This window comes from Syngnathoides biaculeatus, chromosome 20 (genome assembly GCF_019802595.1).
Source record: "Syngnathoides biaculeatus isolate LvHL_M chromosome 20, ASM1980259v1, whole genome shotgun sequence".
Classification (NCBI taxonomy): Eukaryota; Metazoa; Chordata; class Actinopteri; order Syngnathiformes; family Syngnathidae; genus Syngnathoides; species Syngnathoides biaculeatus.
This window is the reverse complement of record NC_084659.1, coordinates 12,387,678-12,412,681: the sequence shown is the minus strand read 5'-3', so window position 1 is coordinate 12,412,681 and position 25,004 is coordinate 12,387,678. Positions and strand designations below refer to the sequence as shown.

Here is a 25,004-nt window from a genome sequence, read left to right as displayed (position 1 = left end):
CAGTCTCCAGACCGAAACCCAAGAGAAAATCTTTGGAGGGAGCTGAAACTGTTTTTCTCAGTAACAGCCCAGAAACCCGTCTGATTTAGAGAAGATCTGTGTGGAGGAGTGGGCCAAAATCCCTCCTGCAGTGTGTGCAAACCTGGTGAACAAATACAGGACACGTTTGACCTCTGTAATTGCAAACAAAGGCTACTGTACCAAATATTAACATTAGAATTCTCAGGTGTTCAAATACTTATTTGCAACTGTATCACACCAATAAATCGTTACAAAAAAAAATCATACATTGTGATTTCTGAATTTTTCTTTTTAGATTATCCACCTACGATGAAAATTTCAGACCCCTCCCTGATTTCTAAATGGGAGAACCTGCAATACAGCAGGGTGTTCAAATACTTATTTTCTTCACTGTAAACCAGAAAAACACAGATCATGACACAGCGATTTCCGCACAGGAGGCACATCATGCTTGCTTCAAGCTCATTTATTTGTCGCTCACAGTTGAAATTTGCTGTAAAACCGAAACGTAGAACAAAATAATTCAATTTATCAATTAATATTTCATCCAACCAGAGAGTATTTAGGTCATCCCTTTACCTCCAAAATGACAACTTTTCAGGAAATAATGACTGTATTTATTAAAATTAAAAAAGCATCTTACTTTAGCTTCTAAGCACTGGATTTATTGAAGTTGGTACACCTTATATTGTTGTTATATATTATTGTATAAACGAATAACAGCAAGCAGCCCAAAATTATGTTCGATCCACAATCGCTAAATTATTAAGTCTCAATAATCTCACCATTAACGTAGATTTACGTGACATAGAATACTATCATTCTTGCGGCGGGAAGTGAAGAAGCCCGTTCGGGTGAGAGGTTAAAGTTCAATTGATCGCCGCCGCTATTCTTCCCAGCGCACTTGTGTTTCTTCACGTAGTTGTGCCGGGAGAAGCTCTGACCACAAACTGAGCACGTAAACGGCTTCTCACCAGTGTGCGTTCTCATGTGATTTTTTAAGGTTCCCTTCTGAGAGAATCTTTGTCCGCAATCCGCGCAGGGAAACGGTTTCTCACCCGTGTGCGTTCTCGCGTGCCGTTTCAAGTCTCCCTTCGCGAAAAATCTTTTGCCACAAACGAGGCAGAAAAATGGTTTCTCCCCAGTGTGTGTTCGTGCGTGGTGTTTTAATGTTTCCTTTTGCGAGAATCTTTGGCCGCAAACCGAGCAGGAAAACGGTTTCTCGCCTGTGTGCGTTCTTGCGTGTTTTTTCAAGGTTCCCTTCAAAGAGAATCGTTGACCGCAAACCGAGCAGGCGAAAGGTTTCTCGCCGCTGTGGGTCCTCGCGTGACTCGTCAGGTTGTCCTTCTTGGTGAAACTTAGCCCGCAAATTGAGCAGGTAAAGCATTTTGCGACCGTGTGGGTTCTCGCGTGTCTTGTCACGTTTCCCTTATTCGAGAATTTCTGTCCGCAAACCGAGCAGGCGAAAGGTTTCTCTCCGGTGTGCGTTCTTGCGTGACGACTCAAACTGACCTTCTGGGAGAATCGTTGGCCACAATCCAGGCAGGCAAACGGTTTCTCTCCCGTGTGTGTCCTAATGTGCTGCTTCAACTTGCCCTTATAAGGAAACGTTTTCCCGCATTGTGAACATTTCCATCGTTTGTTGTCGGTGTTGCACGTCTTATCACCGTCAGACTGTTTATCATCATCGTCGGTGTGAGGAGAGTGCGACGTCATGTCGTCGCTATCTGATAGCGGAGCGAAGAGTCCGTCGGGTTGTGATCCTCCACGGTGGTCTCCATCGCCGTTTGTTGTCATCTGTTGACTTGAGCTCCTGCTTGGAGGCTCCGCCCCCCTGCTCTCCTCACTTTGACCTTCATCTTCACTCTTCAAAGAGACACCAGTCAAAGGAACCCGAATGACTTCCTCCTCCTCTTCCTGTTTAACGCGAAGGAAGGCTTCCTCCTCCTCTTTGATGTGGTGGGGCTTCAAGTCTTCTTCCTCTTTCATGTGACACACTTCTTTGTCCTCCGCTTCCTCTTTCATGTTCAGGGACTCCGGCTTCAGCCAATGAGGACGAAAATCTTTGCTGACATCTGCAAGACACAAGACGACGACACACACGTGGGTCGAATATAATTTAATAACATCCCTCCTTAAAGGTCAAGTGTCATCCCTATAAACATTCTAAAATAGATATTGGAATGAAAAATACATATAACATTATTCACTTCAATGTCAACAGGAAAAAATAAATATGAGCGGAGAGCGCGTCATCTATGCGCAAAGTTGCGGAAGTGTCATTCGACGACGTCCAAGTTCTCGCCATATTGGCTGCATCCCATGCCCGTGATGTCACCCGGACATTCGCCAATAAAAACACACAGTGGACCGACTATGGGAGACGAACACACCCCTTCTGACCCGGAAGCTCTTTTCGAAGAATTGACCCCTCCGTACAGGGCACTTAACCACGCCTCCTGAAGTGACGTCACGCCACGTGCGCTCACGTAAGACAAACATTAATAAAAATGGCAAATACAATACAATACATTCTTAACTGAGAGAGACGCCATGCTTCTGATTTTATTCAATCATTCACACGTAGCAATGTTACGCTAGCGATGAACGTCTCATTCATTTATACGAGACATGTATTAAAAATCAAATTTAGGGCATATCTTCGTGCAAACACAGTCTGGTTAAGCTTCGGCCGCGAGCCAGCAAGAAATCAATACGTTTGTGCAGTCCGATCATCGCTAAATATCGCTCAACAAAGAATAAGTGTGTCAATCGTTCACACGCAGCAGTGTTATGCTAGCGAAGAACTTCAAATTCATTTATATGAGACATGTATTGAAAATCAAATATAGGGCATACCTTCGTGCAAACATATCTGTTCCGGTTGATATTAGATGGATTTAGTTGATGATGCGGTCTTCCACAGAGTTTGATCCATCAAAGGCATTTTTCGTACCGGGTCTTCGGTTTTGGAAAGGGTACAAATGGAACTCCACCAACTAGCCTTTCAGGATACCTGTCGTCACTATTACAAAGTCCGTGACTACACCTCTTAACCATATTTTTTGTTAAATAACCCAAATACGCGATAAAACGCTAACAAAACCTATACTGGACCATGCAATGTTGTCTGAGAAAATGGCGGGAGCAAAATCGGGCTTTGGTTTATGCAGATCACTGGCCTCTGATTGGTCAGTGACGCGGACTGCGCAATATCCACGGAGGGGTCAATTGAATATCACACAACCAAGTGAAGTTACCGGGGCAATATTACACGAATATTTTGAGCCATATTCAGATGATATGCGATCATGGCCAAACCGCCTCCCCGTCCGATCCACTTCCGTGGCGGAGACGAGCCAACCCGGCCGACAAAATGCCAAGCCGGCAGCCGGCCTTTTCAGCCGAGCCGGTAGCCGGCCTTTTCGGCCAAGGTGGCTCAATTTCGCCGCCAAGCCAGGCGTTGGCGTCGGCACGCGGCTGAGTGCGCCATTGCGGGCAGCGTTGTTCATAGCCGCTACCGTCCACGAGCCCAACGCGGCAGCCTTCGCCGTAGCCATGACCGGCGGACGCGGCGCCTCGGCCGGGGTGGCTAATTTTCGCCGTCGAGGTGGCTTATCACGGAGCCGAGCTGGGCTGCTTTAGGGCCTTGTTCATAGCCGTCCACGATGAACAACAGGCGGGCCGCTTTACGGCGTTGACGTCGCTCGCGGCTGAGTGTGCCATAAACAATTGTTTATCACTGCCACTATCGGCTGTGTTGTGCTACTACAAACTACAACAATAACTAGTACAACCGCTATTGCAACTACCATTACTACTTGAGTACCACTATTACTGTAACTACTACTACTTCTAATGCTACAACCTTTACTAGTACTACCACTGCTACTATTGTAGTACTACCTGTACCACCACCACCACTAATATTTCAAGCAGTACCATCACTACTACAATGAGACACGTAAACACCAAAGGGGTGAAAAAGGTGATTTATAAAATAAAATAAAATAAAATATGCCTTGTGATTGGCTGGCAACCAGTTCAGGGTTTACCCCGACTCCTGCCCATTGACAGCTGGGATAGGTTCCAGTACTCCCCGCAACCCTCTTGAGGATAAGCGGCTAAGAAAATGGATGGATGGAAAATAAAATTCAAATGAAATGAAGGCTGGTAAGCGTTGGCCTCGCAGTTGTGAGGTACCGGGTTCAATCCCGGCCCCCGCCTGTGTGGAGTTTGCATGTTTTCCCCGTGCCTGCGTGGGTTTTCTCTGGGCAAATTAAATACCAATTTCTGTGTCGAAATCTTTGAATTTTGCCAAAAGGTGACTAATTTGCATGTATGTACTACCACTTCTATTGCTACTGTAAAGGCAGCCAGCCCGTATCCTGGAGTTGGCGAAAATTATACTCGAGTTAAGAGTACTGTGACTTTGGGGTCCTCTACAGGCCAGGGGGGCTTTTGTGGAGTTTTTGTTGCTTCTTGGTTTGCGGGGGATCCCGGGGTCAGTGCTGCGGGGTTGGATGAGACGGCCCCCTACGTTGGTGGTTCCCTCTCTCACTTTACATTTTGCGTCTTCGGTGCTTCACAGGTTTTTAATCCATCCATCCAGTTTCTGAGCCGCTTATCCTCACAAGGGTCACAGGAGTGCCAGGGCCTATGACTAAGGCAACACATCACACAACCATTTTCTGAGCCGCTTATCCTCACAAGGGTCGTAGGAGTGCCACAGCCCATCCCTGCTAACTTCGGGCAGGAGTTGTGGGACAACCTGGACTTGTCGCCTTTGACTGAGGCGACACGTTGCACAACCATTTTCCGAACTGCTTATCCTCACAATGGTCGCAGGAATGCTCCAGCCCATCCCAGCTAACTTCGGCCAGGAGCCATTGGATATCCTGGACTGGTTGCCTTTGACTGATTCGACATCACACAACCATTTTCTGAGCTGCTTATCCTTACAAGGGTTGCGGAAAAACTCGAGACCATTCCAGCTAACTTCGAGCAGGAGGACGGGGACACCCTGGACTGGTCAACTTTGACTGAGGAGACATCCCACAACCATTTTTGAGCCGGTTATCCTCACAAGGGTCACGGGAGTGTTGGAGCCCATCCCAAGTAACTTCGGGAATGAGGCGTAGGATATCCTGGACTGGTCGCCTTTGACTGAGGCGACATCGGACAACCATTTACTGAGCCGCTTATCCTCACAAGAGTCACGGGCGTGCCGGAGCCCATCCCAGCTAACGTCGGGCAGGAGGCAGGGGTCACCCGGACAGGTCGTCTTCGACTGAGGCGACACATCGCACAACCATTTCTGAGACGCTTATCCTCACCAGGGTCGCAGGACTGCTGGAGCCCATTCCAGATATCATCGGGCAGGAGGCGGGGTACACCCTGAACTGGTTGCCAGCCAATCACGGGCCACCTGGAAACAGGGCTAACGATCTAACCAGATGTGGCACCGTGCCAGGGTTTTTATTCATTTAAAAATAAAAAAATAAATCGGCATTTCGGAGAAAGACGCGTCGATACAAGGTGCGCGATTGGTTCCCGGCGCCACATTGACCAATGAAGCACAAGTGGCTTCATCTCGTGAGCTGATTGGCTGCGCATCATGGCAGCCTCACCCAGCAACTTCCCTTGTCTCACACTGTTGACTCTCGTACATAAACGCTCCCTTTTTTTAGGCATAACTTTGTTTGATTACATAGTTACAATACCACATAAGCATTACGCCCTTGCGAAAGTTTCCTCCGCGGCGCCCAATAGGAAGAAGAAGAAAAATCCGCTGCAATACAGTAACTATCGTAACGTTTTTTTAATACAGTCATAGATAAAAAAATATTGGCACCGCATTGTTACCAATATTTCTGAATGCGACTGTAGCAATCAAATTCATAATCTTTGCTGTGACACTCATATTTTTAACCCGGGCCTACGTAAACCCTGTCTAATTAAGACCAAGCAGTGGACGGTGCATGTCAAGGCAAATAAGAATCACAAGGTCAAAGGAACTGCCTGAAGAGCTCAGAGACAAAATTCTGGACGAGGTTACAATAAAGAAAAAAAAAAAAAATGGGCCACCATAATCCCCAAAACCTTCTCGTCACAAACCAACGGTGCACGGGCAGGCGGATCCAAATGCAGGACTGCAAGACGAGGACATGATGTTCAGTCGGTTTTATTATAAACGAAAGTTGTGCACGACAACACAGTCCAAGAAGGCAGGATCCAAAACACAAGAAACAACTATGAGAAGAACCAAAAGTGAGACTGGGCTACAATGGCGCAGTGGCGGAGTAACCCTGGATGAGGGAAACCGAACTGGCAAAAACCAGTGACAAAAAACTTAAATACATCGTCTAATCACAGTGCCTCATGTGACACAGCTGTGACCGGCGACAGGTGTCAGAGATGAAACCGTTCGGCCGTGGTCCAGCCTTGCTCATCCCATCTCTAGAGTACTCGGGACCTCAGACTGGACCAGAGGTTCACCTACCAACAAGACCCTGAGCACACAGCTAAAATAACAAGGGCGTGGCTTCTGAACCACTCCTAAATACTGAGCAAAAGGGTCTAAACCACAGGTGTCAAACTCAAGGCCTGAGGGCCAGATACAGCCCGCCACGTCATTTTATGTGGCCCTCGGTAGAAAAATGACGTGAATCGACTCATGTGATCCTCGCTAAAATCCGTACCGAAATTTTAAATTGTCATTTGTAATAAATAATCTTAAACTATTGCAAGCATTTTTGTTGCTGTTACCAACAGTAACAGAATTCTCGACTTATGATTTCAGAATAGATTATTCGTTTACAATCGTGTTGTGAATATTAAACAATACGAGGTGATTAACGGCCCACCGAGGGAAATCGTAACTCCAATTTGTCCGGCGACAAAAATGAGTTTGTCACCAAGGGTCGAAATACTAAAATTACGGCTGTGTGATGAATCAGTTTTTCTTTTTTAATAAATCTTAATATGTCTTCAAATACGTTTAATATTTCTGCAAAATCCTTTTTTTCTGTCAGTCAAAAATGACTAAACTACTTACTAAAATACTTTGTGTGTCTATAATTGCGTGGGTCCCTGCGTGTGGCTTAATAAATTAAAATATGAATCCTTGTTGCTTGGTAGCCAATCAGAGGCAGAGCAGTTATTGTTCCATAAAATGAAATGTTTCTTTTTTTATGGACTGGATAAAGTAACATTGTTGCAGTAACACCGGCACAACGCCTTCGGCAACACAACCGCGACTGGCAACACTCGAGGGAACGTTAAGTGTTTATTACATTTTAGTAGCCTGTCAGCTAACAAGCTAGCAAAGCTTAAGGCTGGAGTTAAAATGGCCGCTTCAATTGGGCGACATCATCAACCTATGCCATCGATATGTTTTAAAATTTTCTCTGACACATTTGGAAAGATTAGAGTGATAAATTAAAAAAAAAAACAGTGACATGATAAATGCTTATGCTAAGTTTTGAAATATTTGTTAGCGTGCAGTTTTTGGGAACAGTCTTTAGTCTGATTTTTGTTGTTAATTTATCCAAGATGTTTTTTTGTATTTTTTTATTTATATTCTTTAAAACTGTAAATGAATTGCTCTTCTAAAAAATGTACTTGAATGATTATGTGCTATATCTTTATGTCAGCAGCATTAACAAAAAAATAAATAAATAAATAAAGAACCATAGTTTATTGTCGTACTTTTTGGGAAAATATATCATTCTAATTTTTTTTTTTTTTTAAATGGCCAACGTGACAGGCTGAAACAAATTGAGATCCAGCAAGAGCAACGGAAAACAGAAAAATACTGTCTAATGGTAAAACTAAAAATTTACAGTACAGCAGGACCGCGAAGTTGCCAGGAGGGGCCGTTCTGGGCGGTGCCACCTCTGGAACACGTCACAGCTGTTGCGCATTCGGCATCACGGGCATTTGCCAATTCATTGAGTTTGCACTGGGTCACCGGGTGCGGACACTGCTTCTGAAATAAAACCCACTGGACATTATGCCCTTGTCTCGGAGTCCTGCATTTGGGTCCTCCCCTGCACCAATGGCTCGTGACAGAAGCAACAACATAGCAGAGGATTACTGTATCTGTACTTTGTGATTATACAGCAAGTTGCAGAGACTCGTTGCTCCTGGACTGGGACTCCTTCTTTCATGATACACGCATCCTGGGACTCACGTGGTCTTGAGTGTAAAATACTCGGTGTAGTACTGCAAACAGTGCGATAGCCAACTGATTTCAATTGTTCCTGCAACGGTGACAAATTAGTCCTGTTCTTGTTTGAGACGGTTCAGCTCTGTATTAAATATGCAAATCCTACCCTAGCAGGCCCCGCCTCTCAAAGGCATGTGAATATGATTTGCTTTTTTTTTTTTTTTTTGTGCACTAAAATGAAATTACAAAGTGCGTCCGAATATGTTTGCGGTTAATTGGGTTTTCGCAATATTTGAAATTTTGGCATCTCTCGAAAACTCAAAGGCTGGTTCGTCCACTTCCTGTAATATTTAATAGAATTTGTTGAATAATATTAGGCGCCACGGTGACACAGCTGGAAAGCGTTCGCCTCACAGTTCTGAGGTCTCGGGTTCAATCCCGGACCTGCCTGTGTAGAGTTTGCATGTTCTCCTAGTGGCTGCGTGGGTTTCCTCCGGGTACCGCGGTTTCTTCCAACATCCCCAAAACATCCATCCATTCATTTTCTTCGCCGCTTATCCTCACGAGGGCCGCGGGCTGTGCTGGAGCCTATCCCAGCTGTCAATGGGCAGGAGGCGGGGTACACCCTGAACTGGTTGCTAGCCAATCGCAGGGCACATTGAAACAAACAGCCACAGGGACGTGAAGAACATGCAAACTCCGCACAGGCGGGTCTGGGATTGAACCCGGGACCTCAGAACTGTGAGGCCAACGCTTTACCAGCTGATCCACCTCATCCCCAAAACATGCAAAATTAATTGGACACTCGAAATTGCACTAAGGTGTGCGTGATTATGAGTTTGTCTCAATGTGCCCTGCGATTGGCTGGCAACCAGTTCAGGGTGTACCCTGCCTCCAGCCCGTTGACACCTGGGATAGGCTCCAGCCCTCCCCGCGACCCTTGTGAGGATGAGCGGCTAAGAAAATGGATGAATAATATTAAAGGAAACATCAACAAACCTGCTCCGAGTTGCATAGCTTGAACCTGCAGCTCGCCAATAGCGTCCAGTCGTTGACTTTGGAGCTCATTTATGTCTTTTTGTGCCCAATGTTCGTCCTCCGCTAATCTTCTTGCGCACATTTTCCAACGATCGCAAGTTCGAATCCAACGTGAGAAGATCCTATCGGGATGAAGAATCAAGGGGGTAAACTGTGCCGTATTTACAATAATAAGAGGTAGAAGAGGACGCAGTACATGTAATTACGGGTAAAAACGCGATAGCCAGTACTCGACAGTGGATTCAGTATTTAGGTTAAGATGATAATAACAAGAAGGATTCATAAACTAAGTGTTAGTGTTAAATATTGTGCTCGTAGGTGGCAGGGGGTGGGGGGGTCTTTACCTCAAGCTTGATCTCCGCTTAGAGAAGTGTTGATCACAGACGTCTCTTTGTGACCAAGCTAGGCTAAAATCAGCTAAGCTAGGTCGAGAAGCTTCAAGTTGCGCGGAAGGACTCCAAACTGACACGAACACACCACGTGATGTTTTAGTCCACTGAAGTCCTGATCAGGGTGGGCGTTACGCGTCAAGGATTCACAACATTCGGTCCAAATTCAGCAAGATTTGCTCAAGCGCGACCGAGCCTCCTCCTACAATCCTCGTCCGTCTAGCACCCCCCCCAATAACTTTATTTAACATTTTGCACATTCGAAAATAAATCACGCTGATGTTACGATTATGTAAATTTGGAACAGATTTTTTTTTAACGTTTTAGCTTTTGATACATGCACTCAAGTCATTTACGCATATTGGCAGGCACTAATCGATCTATCGATCCAAAATATCGATAGCATCAACGCGAAGTCTTTTCTGATTCCTCCTCCTCTTTCATTTCTTCTTCGGTGGTGCCAGATACAAAATAATACATCCTTCCTCCCGACCTCTGCTCATCCGTCCATTTTCTCAGCCGCTTATCCTCACAAGGGTGGCGGAAGTTTTTGGAGCCTAGCCCAGGTGTCAACGGCCAGGAGGGGGGTTGCATCCTGAACTGGTTGCAGCCGACCTCTGCCCTTTTTGTAGGAGAGGTGGGTGACGTCATTTCATTCATTTTGGGAGAAACTGTTAATTGTCATCACGTGACGTGCCCCCTTACTCAGTGTGTACTGCAGAGGGGGCAGTGTCACCGTGAACAAAAACGTTATCTTAACTATTTTTTATGTTTATGTTTATATTTTCTTTTATGTTCCGTTTCCGGTTTTGTTCGCGCTTGTGTGTGCGCGTGCGTGAACGGAAACAGAGCGCGAGCACGATCGTCTTTTTCTTGTCTGATAAAAAGGAAAGATGGATAGAAGTAATTACAATAAAACTATTCAGATATATTACATTAATACATTCAGTTATAAAGTCAGATCTCGTTTTCGGCCAATCAGCGCCTTTGTTTTCGTTTAATTACGTGACGGCTAATCAAATCTTCTAACCCGCGAGACTATTTTAATGATTGTACCATCTTTGTTGAACCTCTGCGGAATGCATCATGTGACCAAAAAGCGATAAAAACACGCTTCCTTTCGAATATAACAGAGGGGATCGTAGTGACGTCACTAAAACCCATGTCTCTGTTTTGCAACAGAACCTCATCCAGACGTTGCAAATGAATGCACCTAGCACCCCCTACCGGAGAAAAGTTATAATTACAAAAGCTCTTACATTCACTTTCAAGGTTAATGGGACTTTAATTTCAAACTAATAAATTCAATTTCCAGTTGCACCACTGAGATTCAATTTTTATATGTTATGTTTCCAATTAGGCAATATAAATTTATTGATTTATTAATTCTGTTTTTGACTCCAATTTTTCAAGTGTAGAAATTCAACTATAGTACATATAAATATAGAAATACCTATTTAAAACAGTGATGGAAAAAATATTAAACCAATTAATTTTTAATGCCAGGTGCAATAGACGCACCTTTTTTTGTAATCAAACATGACAAGAACGAAAATAACTGATAAGCGTTAATTATAAAATCTAATATCAGCTGCTGCCATTTCCCTCGGTTTTATTGATTTAAAAAAAACTACAAGTAAACTGTTGTATTATTCTGCGAAAAGGCTTTTTAGTGGTGCAAGGTATAATATAATGAAAAATAGATATAAATAAAAAAATAAAATAATAATAAACAAGAGTGGTGTCATATTAATTTATGTATCACACATATAGTGTAAATATAGAAACAAAGAGAAACACCTACAAACACATATTTGTCATATAATGATGCAGGCGTTTATCTTATTATTATCGTTATTATTCTTATTATTTTGTATGATAAGTGTTAAGAACGTGCTCCATTACTACATACGTTTTAAAGTCCATCATAATGTTTTACATTTATAATAATAAATATTTTTCTTAACAGTATTCGAAAGCATATGAAACTACAACTTACAAAGGGCATAACTTAAATACATATTGTAAATTGATGAAAAAAACGTCCACTGTATATTAATATATATTCCAACGCCCTTGAACACGTTCTCGAAATATAAAGCTACTGTACGCATGCGTACGCGTATTTGTAAACACACTAAAAATTCCTGAACTTAGTTTCCACAGTATTTCTTAATATTAATACATAATAAGTGACGGTATCTTTTATTCCAAATCGAAGGCCCGTCACTTTAAAACATCATCAGCCGTAAAGGATTGTGGGTAATATGATTGTTTCCATCGGTTAGTAGAAACGCTTGAGAAAAGAAGCTAAAGGTTGCGTTCGAAACATTATTATTATTATTTAGTTCGGATAAGAAAAGGAGAGCTACAGAGCAAAATAATAAAAATAATAATCGTTCGTTCAATATGTGTTCGGTTGAAGCTTCTCGAGTTAGCTTAGCCTACCTTACTTTAGCTTAGCTTGCTAACAAACAGCTTCGTTTAGCTTAGCTCATTTTAGCTTGCTAACGAAAAGAAACGTTTGTGGTTGAGGTCGTCGTGTCAGAATGTTTGTTAGTAGGACAGCTGAAGACGAGGAGGAACTTTGTGGGCCAAAAGACGAGGAAAAACCGGCAAGTGGACTACTGGATGCTGTTAGCAAGAAGAAGCCTCAAGACGCGTTCGACACCGCAGGTTGGTTAAATTCGTCCTCTCGCGTGTTCACCTTATCTGGGTCTTGGGGGTCGACATCGGTTCGTCGCTTGGGAAATCCGTGATACGGCAACACCTGATAAAGTTTTAAAGGTCAGAGGGCAAATATGTTGAGGTATTGAACACTTAACGGCGCAAGTATCGCGTACTTAGAGGCGAAAACGTGGGAAGAAAAGATACATGCAGTATTCTTCCGTAATGTCGTTCTGCAAAAAATGCAAGAATACTTTGTGTGCAGCGATGGACAGAGTATAAAGAAATACTGCATCCTATGTAAAAGCTTGTGTCGTGTCACTGAAAACGTGTATGAATATACAATACGTGAAGTGTGTAACGGTCCTTTTCTGCATTAAAGGTCAGATCTTATGGGGTCAGTTAAAATTCACTTTTGCATATTTTGTTTTGTAATACGCGCACGTCACTTCCAGCAAGTTTTCAACCACAGTTTACATAATAATTGAGTTTTTATGTGTATCATTTTTCACACACCCGTGGCTTGAGGTGTGTGTGTGTTGAGGGGGGGGGAGATCGGCTGTGACGTAACAGCCCTGCAAAGAGACAAAGACGTGAAGCAGAATCCACTTTGGAATTTCCTGCTCCTGCTATTGGCTAGCAAACAGTTCAGGTGTTCCCCGCCTCCTGGCCGTTGACAGCTAGGATAGGCTCCGGCACGCCCCGTGACTCTTGTGAGGATAAACGGCAATGAAAATGGATGGATGCTGTAAATGTGCCATATAATCACTTCAAAATGGCGGATGTGGTCCTAGAGCAGGGGGGCCCAGACTTTTTTACCCCAAGATCTACTTTTCAAGCAGCCAGTCTCTCGATTTCGACCAGGATGTGGGGAGGGAATGCGAAACATATATTTATTTTAAAGGGCCACTGTCATGAAATGCATGATTTTTAGGATGTATCGCGTCGGCTCGCCCGCGAAGGCTGCTGCATCGTGCCTCACGGACGATCACGGCTTCGGCCAGGCAGCCTGGGTACGACGTGGCAGCCTTCGCCGGCTTCGCTGCCGCGTCCGCCGGTCACAGCTTCGGCTGGGGGTGGCTCATCTTCGGCGCCGAGTTGGCTTATCAGGCTGCCGAGCCGAGCCGCTTTACGGTGTTGTCTTCGCACGCAGCTGAGTGCACCATTGCCGACTTGGTTGTTCATACCCACCGCCGTCATCGGCGATGAACAACATCGCCGATGGCGGCAGCGATAAACAATTGTTTATGGCGCACTCAGCTGCAAGTGACGATAACGCCGTAAAGCGGCCTGGCTCAGCACCGTGATAAGCCACCTCGACGGCGAAAATGAGCCACTCCGGCCGACAAGGCTGCTGCCGGGGTGGCTCGCGGACGGCAGCGGCTATGAACAACGCTGCCTGCAATGGCGCACTCAGCCACGTGCGATGCCAACAACGTGAAGCGGCCCGGCTCGGCGACAAAAATGACCCATCCCAGTCGACAAGGTCGGGGTGGCACGTCGTGGCTCATCTCTGCCGCGGAAGTGGATTGGACGGGGAGGCGGTTTGGCCATGATCGTATATCATCTGAATATGGCTCGAAACAATCGTGTAATATTGCCCCGAGGGCTCGAAACAATCGTGTAATATTACCCCGGTAACTTCACTCGGTTGTGCGGTGTTCTCCTTTTCGAAAAGAACTTCCGTGTCAGAAGGGGCGCATTTGTCTCCCATAGTTAGGGTGCACCGCGTGCTTTCATTGGCGATCGTCCGGGTGACATCACGGGGGATGCAGCCAATATGGCGACGACTTGGAGGTCATCGAACGAAATTTCCGCAACTTTGCGCATGGATGACGCGCTCTCCGCTCATATTTATTTTTTCGTATAGACATTGAAGTGAATAATGTTATATGTATTTTTCATTACATTATCTATTTTAGAATGTTTAAAGGGATGACACTTGACCGTTCATGTGTCAACGTATGTTTGTGTGCCATGCATAACCGCATAACCCAATATTGCAGAATACAACATAATAAACTATGAACATTTTTTGTAACTATCTGAGTTCATGTTGATGATCACTAAACACCATACGAATAAAAATGCACACCTGGGCTGTGTCACATCAGTAGATTCGTCCAACTGCAGTGAGAAACACTCACAATCTTGGACGTCCTTTCACATTTGCTTTTTTAAAGTTCTCAGCCAAAGCTTCACAGCGCCGTGTACTCCTTGACAGCTGCAGCGCTTTGATTGTAGATAATATTTCTGCCTTATTTTTCAAAGATCAGAACAATGAGTCAGTTATGCCTCTTTTACCATCTCTCCATCTTGGAATGATCTTCTCGTTATTAACGATGATGTGGCGAACCCGGAACGACGCTTCGGTGGCAGCTTTCGCTGTTGAACTGTATTGTGTGAAAAGTGACTGCTGTGAGGCCAATTGACTCCTCCATACAGGGCACTTAACCACGCCTCCTGACGTGACGTCACGCCACGTGCGCTGACGTCAGACAAACAATTGGCAAAAATATCGGCGCAGGAATAAAAGAATAGAGCGAAACTGTCCGATTTACCTGCTGATTTCTCACTCGCATTCTTGGCTAACAGTGAAATATCGTTGAAAAGCAGACAGCAGGGCTTCAAGTATTTCAGCGAGGGGTATTTCAATGGTATTTCCATGCATATCGACGGAGAAACCATTGATATTAGCGCGAGACCTTTCCAGAGTCAGAGGAAGACCGAGAAGCCACATAATATAATATATTATAACCCAAAGACGAATTCGTCATTGACAGTTTCCTATTTTTGTGTTACCTATCACACTTGTGTGCAGAATCTGTATATGTATCTGTATAGCCGTTTGTGAACCGCCGTATGAAGGAAAAGAAGCCGAGGCTTGATTTCCGAGTTGTTTCTCTCGTTTTCTTTATGTAACGTCACACGCTCCCCTCAATAATTGACCCCTCCGTGGATATTGCGCAATCCGCGTCACTGACCAGTCAGAGGCCAGAGATCTGCATAAACCACTCCCCTTTTTGCTCCCGCCATTTTCTCAGACAACATTGCATGGTCCAGTATAAGTTTTGTAAAAAATATGGTTGATGATGCGGTCTTCCACAAAGTTTGAGCCATCGAAGGCATTTTTCGTACTGGGTCTTCGGTTTTGGAAAGGGTACGAATTGAACTCCACCAACTAGCCTTTCAGGATACCTGTCGTCGCTATTATCAAGTCCGTGACTACACCTCTTAACCATATCTGTTGTTAAAGAACCCAAATACGCGATAAAACGCCAACAGAAGCTATACTGGACCAGCCAGCGTTGTCTGAGATTTGAGTCTGAGATTATGCATATCTCTGGCCTCTGATTGGTCAGTGACGCGGATTGCGCAATATCCACGGAAAGGTCAATTGACCCCTCCGTAGAAATTGCGTCATCCGCATCGTTGACCAATCAGAGGCCAGAGATCTGCATAAACCACGCCCCTTTTTAACCTGCCGTTCCTTCAGACAACGTTGCATAGTCCAGTATAGCTTTTGAGTACGAAAAATGTCTTCATGGGATCAAACTTTGTGGAAGACCGCATGATCAACTGAATCCATCAACCGGAACAGATATGTTTGCACGACGGTAAGCCCTATATTTGATTTTCAATACATGTCTCATATAAATGATTTAGCAGTTCTTCGCTTGCATAACATAGCTATGTGTGAATGATTGACACACTTGATCTGTGTTGAGCGATATTTTGCGATGATCTGACTGCACAAACGTGTCTCTGTTGTCGGCTAATTAGCTAAGCTAAACCGGACTGGCGAGTCCTAAAAGCCCTCGACGTGCACCGAGACACCAAGACTGAAAGGAAGGATGTTTGAGGACACTAAAGTAGTGATTGTCGTACTCGGTCGGGACTTACGTAGGTTCGGCACTAATTCAAGAATAATTATTGAGGGGAGCGCGTGACGTTACACAAAGAAAACGAGAGAAACAACTCGTAAATCAAGCCTCGCCTTCTTTTCCTTCATACGGTGGTTCACAAACGGCTATACAGATACACATACAGATTCTGCACACAAGTGTGATATGTAACACGAAAATAGGAAACTGTCAATGACGAATTCGTCTTTGGGTTATAATATGTGTGGCTTATGTGGCTTCTCGGTCTTCCTCTGACTCCGGAAAGATCTTGCGCTAATATCGATGGTTTCTCCGTCGATATGTATGTAATTACCATTGAAATACCCCTCGCTGAAATACTTGAACCCTGCTGTCTGCTTTTCAACCATATTTCACTATTCGGTAAGAATGCGAGTGAAAAATCAGCTGGTAAATCGGACAATTTCGCTCTCGACTTTTCTTCCTGCGAAACCATTTTGTCTAATGTTTGTCTGAGGTTAGCAACAGTGGGGTGACGTGACTTCAGGAGGCGTGGTTAAGTGCCCTGTACGGAGGAGTCAATTGAGATTTTACATCGTACATAAGGAGGAGGTGGAGCCGAGCCATGCTGCTTTCAGGGGTATGTTCAAAGCCGCCGCAGTACTTGTTGAACACCGTCGAGCCGGAGCGCATTACTGCCTACCTGTTATTTGGAACCCACGAAGCTCTCGTCCTCTGCACCCGTACAATCCATTTTTCACAACGAACCGGGTCTTTTTCAAACTTATAAAGGATAATTCCAATCTCCGAAGAGTTCAAGCAATGTCCATCAATGCAACGAGCCGGCGTTTTGGCTGTCACGAAGGAACAACGAGCTAGCTTCCCAGAGGTAAAACTAATGTAAACAAACGAGTCCACTAGGGGGCGGCTCTGTCCTGTACATCACTTCCTGCTTCTTCCTCAAAACAAATCCCTCTAGAGGATTTTCATGGCGGGAGTTACAAAAAGCTGTATACGTCAAAATCATGTTTTGTGGTGAAAAAACACATGGGACCATATTGGGTGTGGGTTTTTCATTAATAATGTACCAAAAATTATCCATTTCAGGACACTCGACCTTTAAAGTGCTGCTGACACCTAAAATATACAATTTAGTACGTTGTTAACAAAAAAAAAAAAAAAAAAAAAAATGGACTCATCAGTTTGTTCACGTAGGCCTCCAAGTAGTCAGACTCCGGCGTCATTCCGCCCGAAGAACCATCCGAATATTGAACATTATTTGCAGCCACAGGTTCAAATCTGTATGGAAGTATTCCTCCCTCTTCCCGATCAACCGATCCTGCTATTTCTTCATCAGATGAGGACAAATCCGAGAAATCAGCGCTGGGCATAATGTAATCGAGCGTTTGGTGCGCATCTTACACGTCACATCCGCTCACGTAAGTCATGTGGCTCACGAAAATGACAGCGCCCCTGAAAATTCGTAATTGTCGATAATAATCTTAACAAAATACTATTAAATGAGAGAGGATTTAACATCACATTGTCAAAATAGAGTACAAATTACATGACCAATTGGATACACTGTTCTTGCGAAGCACAGAAATTCCCCTTTAAATTCTTCTGACACACTTAGGCACGTCTCACCGCCGTTCTGCTACCCTCATACATGTCCTGCACTATTCTAACATATTTCTCCGCCACACCGGACTTAAGGCGCCGTCACACCATGACGTTCTGGTCAGCGTTCTATGGCGTTTGAGGAAACCTTGGTAGTCGCCCATGGTCGCCGGGATAGCGCCAGAAGAGAGTTATTTGAACGCTAGTGAATGTCAATGATCGCTGGGAATCAGCGGAGAACGCCGGTCCGGAACAAAAAGTTTTGAACATGCACAAAAGTTCTCATCGAGACCAGCGTTCATCAACGTTTAAGTTTAAACGCTGCAGAACGTTCGTGGAACGTTTTACTAACGTTCGCCGAGCGTTGCACGCGTTTGGCTATCGTTAGTCAGTCGTAACTCTAGCGTTACTTGGTTGTTACTTAATCGTTTGCTTTGCAGTGAACGACTCACTGGCGACCTGTCAACGACCACTGAACAATCCCGTAGCGCACACAGCGTGTAACTAAAGTCAAACGAACGTCCTTTGGCGTCATTCGAGCGTTTCCCGAACGCCCATGCATACGGGTATATAAACCGATGCTTTGCATTCTTACTTGCAGCGGTAGTTGCTGAAGTCCGCACCCCCTTTTTTTTTCGTCTAGGCGGCATGACGCTGACTGTTCAAACTCACGAGAACAACTGAAGTGACTATGAAATTTCCAACGTTTTCGTTCCCGTTCCACTGTAAAAATTACACGCCAGCAAAACGCTATTCTGTCGTTATTCACCCGTTTAGTCACACGCTCGTCTAATGTTGACAAATCGCTGGTGGCGCGCCAGTGACACGTTAGCACACACTAATAGTTTTTAGGGGTATCTTATTTGGTCACTGTTACACGCTTCTCGTGCGTTAGACACGTTAGTCATGCGTTAGACACACATTAATCACATGCCAGATGTGTTATCCTCATTTGAGAATGCTGAAAAATACAACGATTGAAATGTTCAGAGAACGTTGACCAGAACGTCATGGTGTGACGGAGCCTTTACGCATGCAGTACCACAGTTCTTCTCTTGGTACTCTGTCATAGGCTTTCTCTAGGTCGACAAAGACACAATGTGGCTCCTTCTGAACTTCTCTGTACTTTTCCACAAGCATCCTCAAGCCAAATGATGCATCTGTGGTGCTCTTTCTAGGCATGAAACGATGCTGTTGCTACTTCTGTCCTGAGTCTAGCCTCCACTACTCTTTCCCATAACTTCATTGTGTGGCTCATCATCTTTATTCCTCTGTAGTTTCCACAGTTCTGAACATTTGTTCTTAAAAATGGCAACAAGCACACTTTTCCTCCTCTTTTTGCCCGCTAGTATTCTGTTGAATAAGTTCGTCAAAAACTCCACAGCCACCTCTCCAAATTCCTTCCATGCCTCCACTGGTATGTCATCAGGACCAACTGTCTTTCCATTTTTCATCCTGTTTAGTGCCTTTCTAACTTCCCCCTTACTTAGCCTTGCCACTTCCTGGTCATTCACTCTTGCCTCTTCTTCTCTTCCTTCTCTCCCATTTTCTTCATTCACTAACTTCTCAAAGTATTCTTTCCTTCTATTCATAAAATGAAAATTAAAAATACAACATTCCAGAGATCATCCCGGGTACTGGCTTAACCTCGGAAATTTCCTTGGATAAGACAAACAAGGACTTGCTAGTTTTAGCAAGGCTACAAATTTCAGAGATGTTACATCAGCGTTACGGGACGGTAAAATAACACATTTATAAAGGAAACGCATTAAACCTTGTTGATGTTAATCTTAGTAATTTTGCCAACTCACACAATATGAGAACTGCCTTGACCGAACCATGTGTGTTTGTCTTGTTGTTTTGCAGACCTCAGTAAAGATCTTGGTTCTGGGCAGCAGGAGGCGGAGCTCCTTCACCTAAAAGAGGAAGCGGAGGACAAAGAGGTTGTGCAGGCGGAGTTGGAGCGTCCCTCCATGATTAAAGAGGAGGAGCCAAGGCGCACCTTCATCAAAGAGGAAGAGGAGCAGGAGGATGTCACCAAGTTTCCATCGACTGGCGTTCTTTTGAAACATGAAGATGACGGTGAAAGTGAGGAAAGCAGAAGAGGGGCGGAGCCTCCAAGCAGCAGCTCAAGTCAACACATGACAACAAAAGGTGATGGAGACCACCGTGGAGGATCACACCCAGGCGGACTCTTAGCGCCGCTATCAGATAGCGACGACGTGACGTCATATTCTACAGACGACGGTGATAAACAGTCTGGGGGTGATAAGATGTTTCACACCAACAACAAACGATGGAAATGTTCTCACTGTGGGAAAACTTTGGCTTATAAGAGGAATTTGAAACAACACATGAAAATACACACTGGAGAAAAAAACATTGCTTGCTCAGTTTGCGGTAAAAGATTCATTAAGAAGGCTGACTTAAAAAAACACGCAAGAACACACACTGGTGAAAAACCCTTTGCTTGCCCATTTTGCGGTCAAAGGTTCACACAGAAGGGAGACTTAAAAATACACACAAGAATCCATACCGGTGAGAAACCCTTTGCCTGCTTAGTTTGCGGCCAAACATTCACACAGAAGGGAACCTTAAAAACACACACACGAACCCACACTGGTGAGAAACCTTTTGCTTGCTCAGTTTGTGGTCAAACATTCACACAGAAGGGAACTTTAAAAACACACACAAGAACCCACACTGGTGAGAAACCTTTTTCCTGTCGGGAGTGTGGTCAAAGATTCTCAGGAAAGGGAACTTTAAAGACACATGCAAGAACACACACTGGAGAGAAACCTTTTTCCTGCTTAGTTTGTGGTAAAGGATTCAATGAAGAGGAGCACTTAAAAAGACACAATAGAACACACACTGGTGAGAAACCATTTTCCTGCTCTGTATGTGGTCAAAGATTCTCTGTAAAGGGAACCTTAAAAACACATACAAGAACCCATACTGGTGAGAAACCTTTTTCCTGCTTAGTTTGCGGTCTGAGATTCTCTGTAAAGGGAAACCTACAAACACACACAAGAACCCACACTGGTGAGAAACCTTTTCCCTGCACCTTTTGTGGTCAAAGATTCTCTCGGAAGAATGGGGCGAAGACGCACAAGTGTGCTGGTGAAAATTGCGGTGATCAAGAATCTGTAATTGTAAACTTTAGGTTAAGTTAGCTTTATTGGATCAGCTTTCATTCACTGACTCATTTCAGAAAAGTAAAAGTGTGATGCCGCTTGAAAAGCTGTCATGTTTTATTATACTTTACAAAAAGAAATTTTATTCAGTCATTTTCCACACTCCTTGTCCTCACTCGGGTCCCGGGGCTGCTGGAGCCTATTCCAGCTGACTCTGTGCAAGAAGGGCACCGAACTGGTCACCAGTCAATCAGAGGGCCATATATATATATATATATATAAACATACCACCATTAATGCAGACCTCTGGGAAGTCCCATAATTTTAAATTGCAGCTCAACTTAATATAACTGTGTAATGTTTCCATTAAAACTCCGAGATAACCCTTCCACAAATTGGGTAATTTTTTTTTTGCTCCAAAGCCATATTTTATTTTCTTTCTGTGAATAATTTTGTGGGAAGACTTTTTAAAGGTCAACTGTCATGAAATGCAGGATTTTTATTATGTTATTGATGAAAAATCGGCAGCCGGTATGGACCCATCCATTTTTTTCACCACAAAACCGGATTTTGACATATATGGCTTTTTGTAACTCCCACCATGAAAATCCTCTCAAGGGATTTGTTTTCGAGAAGAAGCAGGAAGTGACACTGAAGCTCACTGTACATGTCAAGCAGTGTGAGTGCATTTGTTATATTTTGCATATTATACATTTGTGGAAAACAATTAACCGTACGTTAATAGATCTTAATATAACCCAAAGACGAATTCGTCATTGACAGTTTCCGATTTTCGTGTTACCTATCACACTTGTGTGGAGAATCTGTATGTGTATCTGTATAGCCATTTGTGAACCGCCGTATGAAGGAAAAGAAGGTGAGGCTTGATTTACGGGTTGTTTCTCTCGTTTTCTTTGTGTAACGTCACGCGCTCGCCTCAATAATTATTCTTGAATTAGTGCCCAACCTACGTAAGTCCTGACCGAGTACGAAAATCAGTACTTTAGTGTCCTCAAACATCCTTCCTTCAGTCTTGGTGTCTCGGTGCACGTCGAAGGCTTTTAGGACTGCCAGTCCGGTTTAGCTTAGCTCGGTAGCCGAGAACAGAGACACGTTTGTGGAGTCAGATCATCACAAAATATCGCTCAACACAGATCAAGTGTGTCAATAATTCACACGCAGCTATGTTATGCAAGCGAAGAACTGCTAATTCATTTATATGAGACATGTATTGAAAATCAAATATAGGGCTTACCTTCGTGCAAACATATCTGTTCCGGTGATGGATTCAGTTGATCATGCGGTCTTCCACAAAGTTTGATCTATCGAACACATTTTTCGGACTCGGTCTTCTGTTCCGGTTGATTTTAGATAGATTCAGTTGATGATGCGGTCTTCCACAAAGTTTGATCCATCGAAGACATTTTTCGTACTGGGTCTTCGGTTTTGGAAAGGGTACGAATCGAACTCCACCAACTAGCCTTTCAGGATACCTGTCGTCACTATTATAAAGTCCGTGACTGCACCTCTCAACCATATCTATTGTTAAAGAACCCAAATACGCGATAAAACGCCAACAAAAGCTATACTGGACAATGCAACGTTGTCTGAAGGAACGCCGGGTTCAAAAAAGGGACGTGGTTTATGCAGATCTCTGGCCTCTGATTGGTCAGCGACGCGGGTGACTCAATTTCTACGGTGGGGTCAATTGGCGAATGTCCCAGAGTTTGACGTCACGGACAGAAGATGCAGCCAATATGGCAACCACTTGAATGTCGAATGAGACTTCCGCAACATTGCGCATGGATGATGCGCTCTCCCCTCATATTTAATTTTTCATATACATTGAAGTGAATAATGTTATATGTATTTTTCATTACAATATCTATTTTATAATGTTTGTAGGCATGACACTTGACCTTTAAATATTGTATTTCTGTAGTTCTCCCATTTAGAAATCATGGAGGGGTCTGAGATTTTCATTGTAGGTGCATGTCCATGACGGTCACTCTCAATCGGAGTGGATCCCCATGCAAGGTGTCGCCTCGTGGGGTCTCAATGATCCTGAGAAAGGTGAGGAATCATCCCAGGACTCCACAACAGGACTTGGTCAATGACCTGAGTCAGAATGTCGGCTCGTTGTATAGCGCTCGTGCACCTTCGTCGTCAAATCACGTCCCAGGCGGTCAAATAAACCATTTTCAATGCTAAATCGGTTTGAGACGACACGAAAATTCGTCTTATAGCGCGACGCTCACAGTTTTGTCCGATACCGTTAAACATGTAGAAGTTGATAATAAACAATGGTATGTGGACATATTAGACAAACTTGACATAGAGGACCCGTATTCAAGTCCAAAGTCGATGTTTTTGCCGGTAAGAAATTGGGCTGTTAATTCGCTTCCGCATGTGTTGGACAACTGGATATAATTTGAGATTGAAAATGATAATTCCTACCAGAAATGAAGCGATCGCTACACAGGCGTGTGTGTATTTTGGTTGGGCACCATCCATCATGTTTGATTGCTGAAATCCATTGATATTTTCTGGTCTTTTCAGCTGGTATTCCATAGCATGATCTCTTTGAATATCTGTGTCGTCTGTTGTGACAACCAACAAGACAACATGTCTCGGGCAATTTGAAAAATCTGCTCTGGTGCAACGGCTCCCGCATTACAGTGCAGCCCGGTTTGACCGGCAATATGGCGCCGTGCAAACACTGACGTCACGTACACATACGAGCTCGAATCACGTCTCCCGATGCCGCAATGGATTGTGGGTCTCTATTAACTGCCTCAATTCAAACTAAAATGTTCATATTTCGCCATGTATTTGCAAAAGGTATATTTTACTCTTGCGTCCGTTCATGCTCGCCCGTCGTGATTGTGGTTGTTCACGTCCTCATGATGACACCGTCGCTTGACACAGCGTGTGCGTGTATGGGTGGCGTGCTCTAGACAGCACATGCCATACTTAGCCGCCAAAAACAATACCATGATCATGAAGGTGTTTTACCAAGGGAGAGGCTCAACCATTGCTCTTCGTGTGAACTCACCGCTGCGAGTTCCCTTAATCTGGGATTCTCGACTGCACAATTTCTGGTAGTGGGGAAATGCGTTCGCGCTCTCCCTTGATCAATTGCGAAAAATAACATGACCTAATGAAATTTATTATAGTAATCCGCGTGCGTAGTCAGCATTAGACTTTAAGGTTCGCACTTGCCTCTCAGTCAGTTATTCTGAGTACACTGAATTGTCTGATTCAGTTTATCCAAAAACTTTCTTCGCCCTTTTAAAATATCAAAGTCTTTCAAGTGCCCCCTCGTTGTTAGCGATCCGCCCTTCTATGACATAGACTATGTGTTATTGTCACATCAATCCCAACTAGCACGGAGAGGCTGCACAATGGAGGCAGATATAACTGCGTCGATTGGCTCCGAGTTCATGCGGCTTATACCTACAATCCTTTGCGGCAAAACCGCTTGACAAACTAGATAAAGAACGAGAAGCCTGAGTGTCTTTCCTCCTTTAGATTGTCCTTTTGCATTTAAAGAAGAGATCACTGGACTACATTAACTGTAGTTGATGGATTATCAGTTGAACTATTATGAAATCGTGGCACTTTTGAGTTGAATACCGTTTGTCAAAAGTGTATGCGGGCCAGTCAAATAACCCGCTTCAGGCCATCAATTTCAGTGAACTCTTGTTTCTCTTCAAATCGCATAAATCTTTCGCCTTTTACTAAAGATTTCCGTGGGGAGGAACTACAAGAGTCTATCCCAATTTTTTGATGCTCTGCGAAAATTGGAGCTCTTCTAATTCTGTAAAATGTTAATTGGTACCATTACTGAAACTTTATTTGAAGAAACAAATTTCAGTCACAGTGGTGAATGTTCGGTTCTGCGAGCGCGTGCATTTAATGTACACGTCTGTGAGTAAACGTGGCCAGTTACAGTATTAGAATGTCTTAGAGTAAGATGAAAAATTTTTTCATACTCAAGATCCCATACTATGACTATTTAGCCTTCAAAGAGCCGAATATCCTCCCAAGGCATGAACGCTTCTCCTCATGCAGAACTCATTTAGATAGCAACTGAAATCAA

General features: G+C 44.0%; 2 protein-coding genes and 2 non-coding genes across 5 annotated transcripts in view; 3 read left to right on the top strand and 1 right to left on the bottom strand.

Moving 5' to 3' along the window:
• LOC133493978 (zinc finger protein 658-like) overlaps positions 1 to 10,263 on the bottom strand; it is a 36,371-nt gene extending 26,108 nt beyond the window's left edge. The window contains exons 1-3 of the mRNA XM_061807993.1: positions 9,574 to 10,263; positions 9,191 to 9,351; positions 838 to 2,096 (exon numbers count right to left, since the gene is read on the bottom strand). Of these exons, the coding sequence (XP_061663977.1) occupies positions 838 to 2,096; positions 9,191 to 9,311 (1,380 nt within the window). The 5' untranslated portion in view covers positions 9,312 to 9,351; positions 9,574 to 10,263. The remainder of the gene's footprint in view (positions 1 to 837; positions 2,097 to 9,190; positions 9,352 to 9,573) is intronic.
• Positions 10,264 to 11,550: 1,287 nt separating this feature from the next.
• On the top strand, positions 11,551 to 21,184 carry LOC133493895 (gastrula zinc finger protein XlCGF52.1-like). 2 transcript variants are annotated; one of them, XM_061807878.1, is made up of 3 exons: positions 12,157 to 12,294; positions 17,506 to 17,587; positions 19,635 to 21,184. In XM_061807878.1, the coding sequence occupies exon 3, from the start codon at positions 19,742 to 19,744 to the stop codon at positions 20,939 to 20,941; it is 1,200 nt and encodes a 399-aa protein (XP_061663862.1). In that variant the 5' UTR covers positions 12,157 to 12,294; positions 17,506 to 17,587; positions 19,635 to 19,741; the 3' UTR covers positions 20,942 to 21,184. The 2 variants fall into 2 exon arrangements, with proteins under 2 accessions (XP_061663861.1, XP_061663862.1); XM_061807877.1 differs by lacking the exon at positions 17,506 to 17,587 and having other exon boundaries at positions 11,551 to 12,294; positions 19,635 to 21,181.
• Positions 21,185 to 23,871: 2,687 nt separating this feature from the next.
• On the top strand, positions 23,872 to 24,035 carry LOC133494008 (U1 spliceosomal RNA). Its single transcript, XR_009793238.1, has one exon. It is a non-coding gene; the product is annotated as a U1 spliceosomal RNA (small nuclear RNA).
• A 564-nt stretch (positions 24,036 to 24,599) lies between these two features.
• LOC133494012 (U5 spliceosomal RNA) lies at positions 24,600 to 24,713 on the top strand. The gene has a single exon (XR_009793241.1). It is a non-coding gene; the product is annotated as a U5 spliceosomal RNA (small nuclear RNA).
• Positions 24,714 to 25,004: the final 291 nt, after the last annotated feature.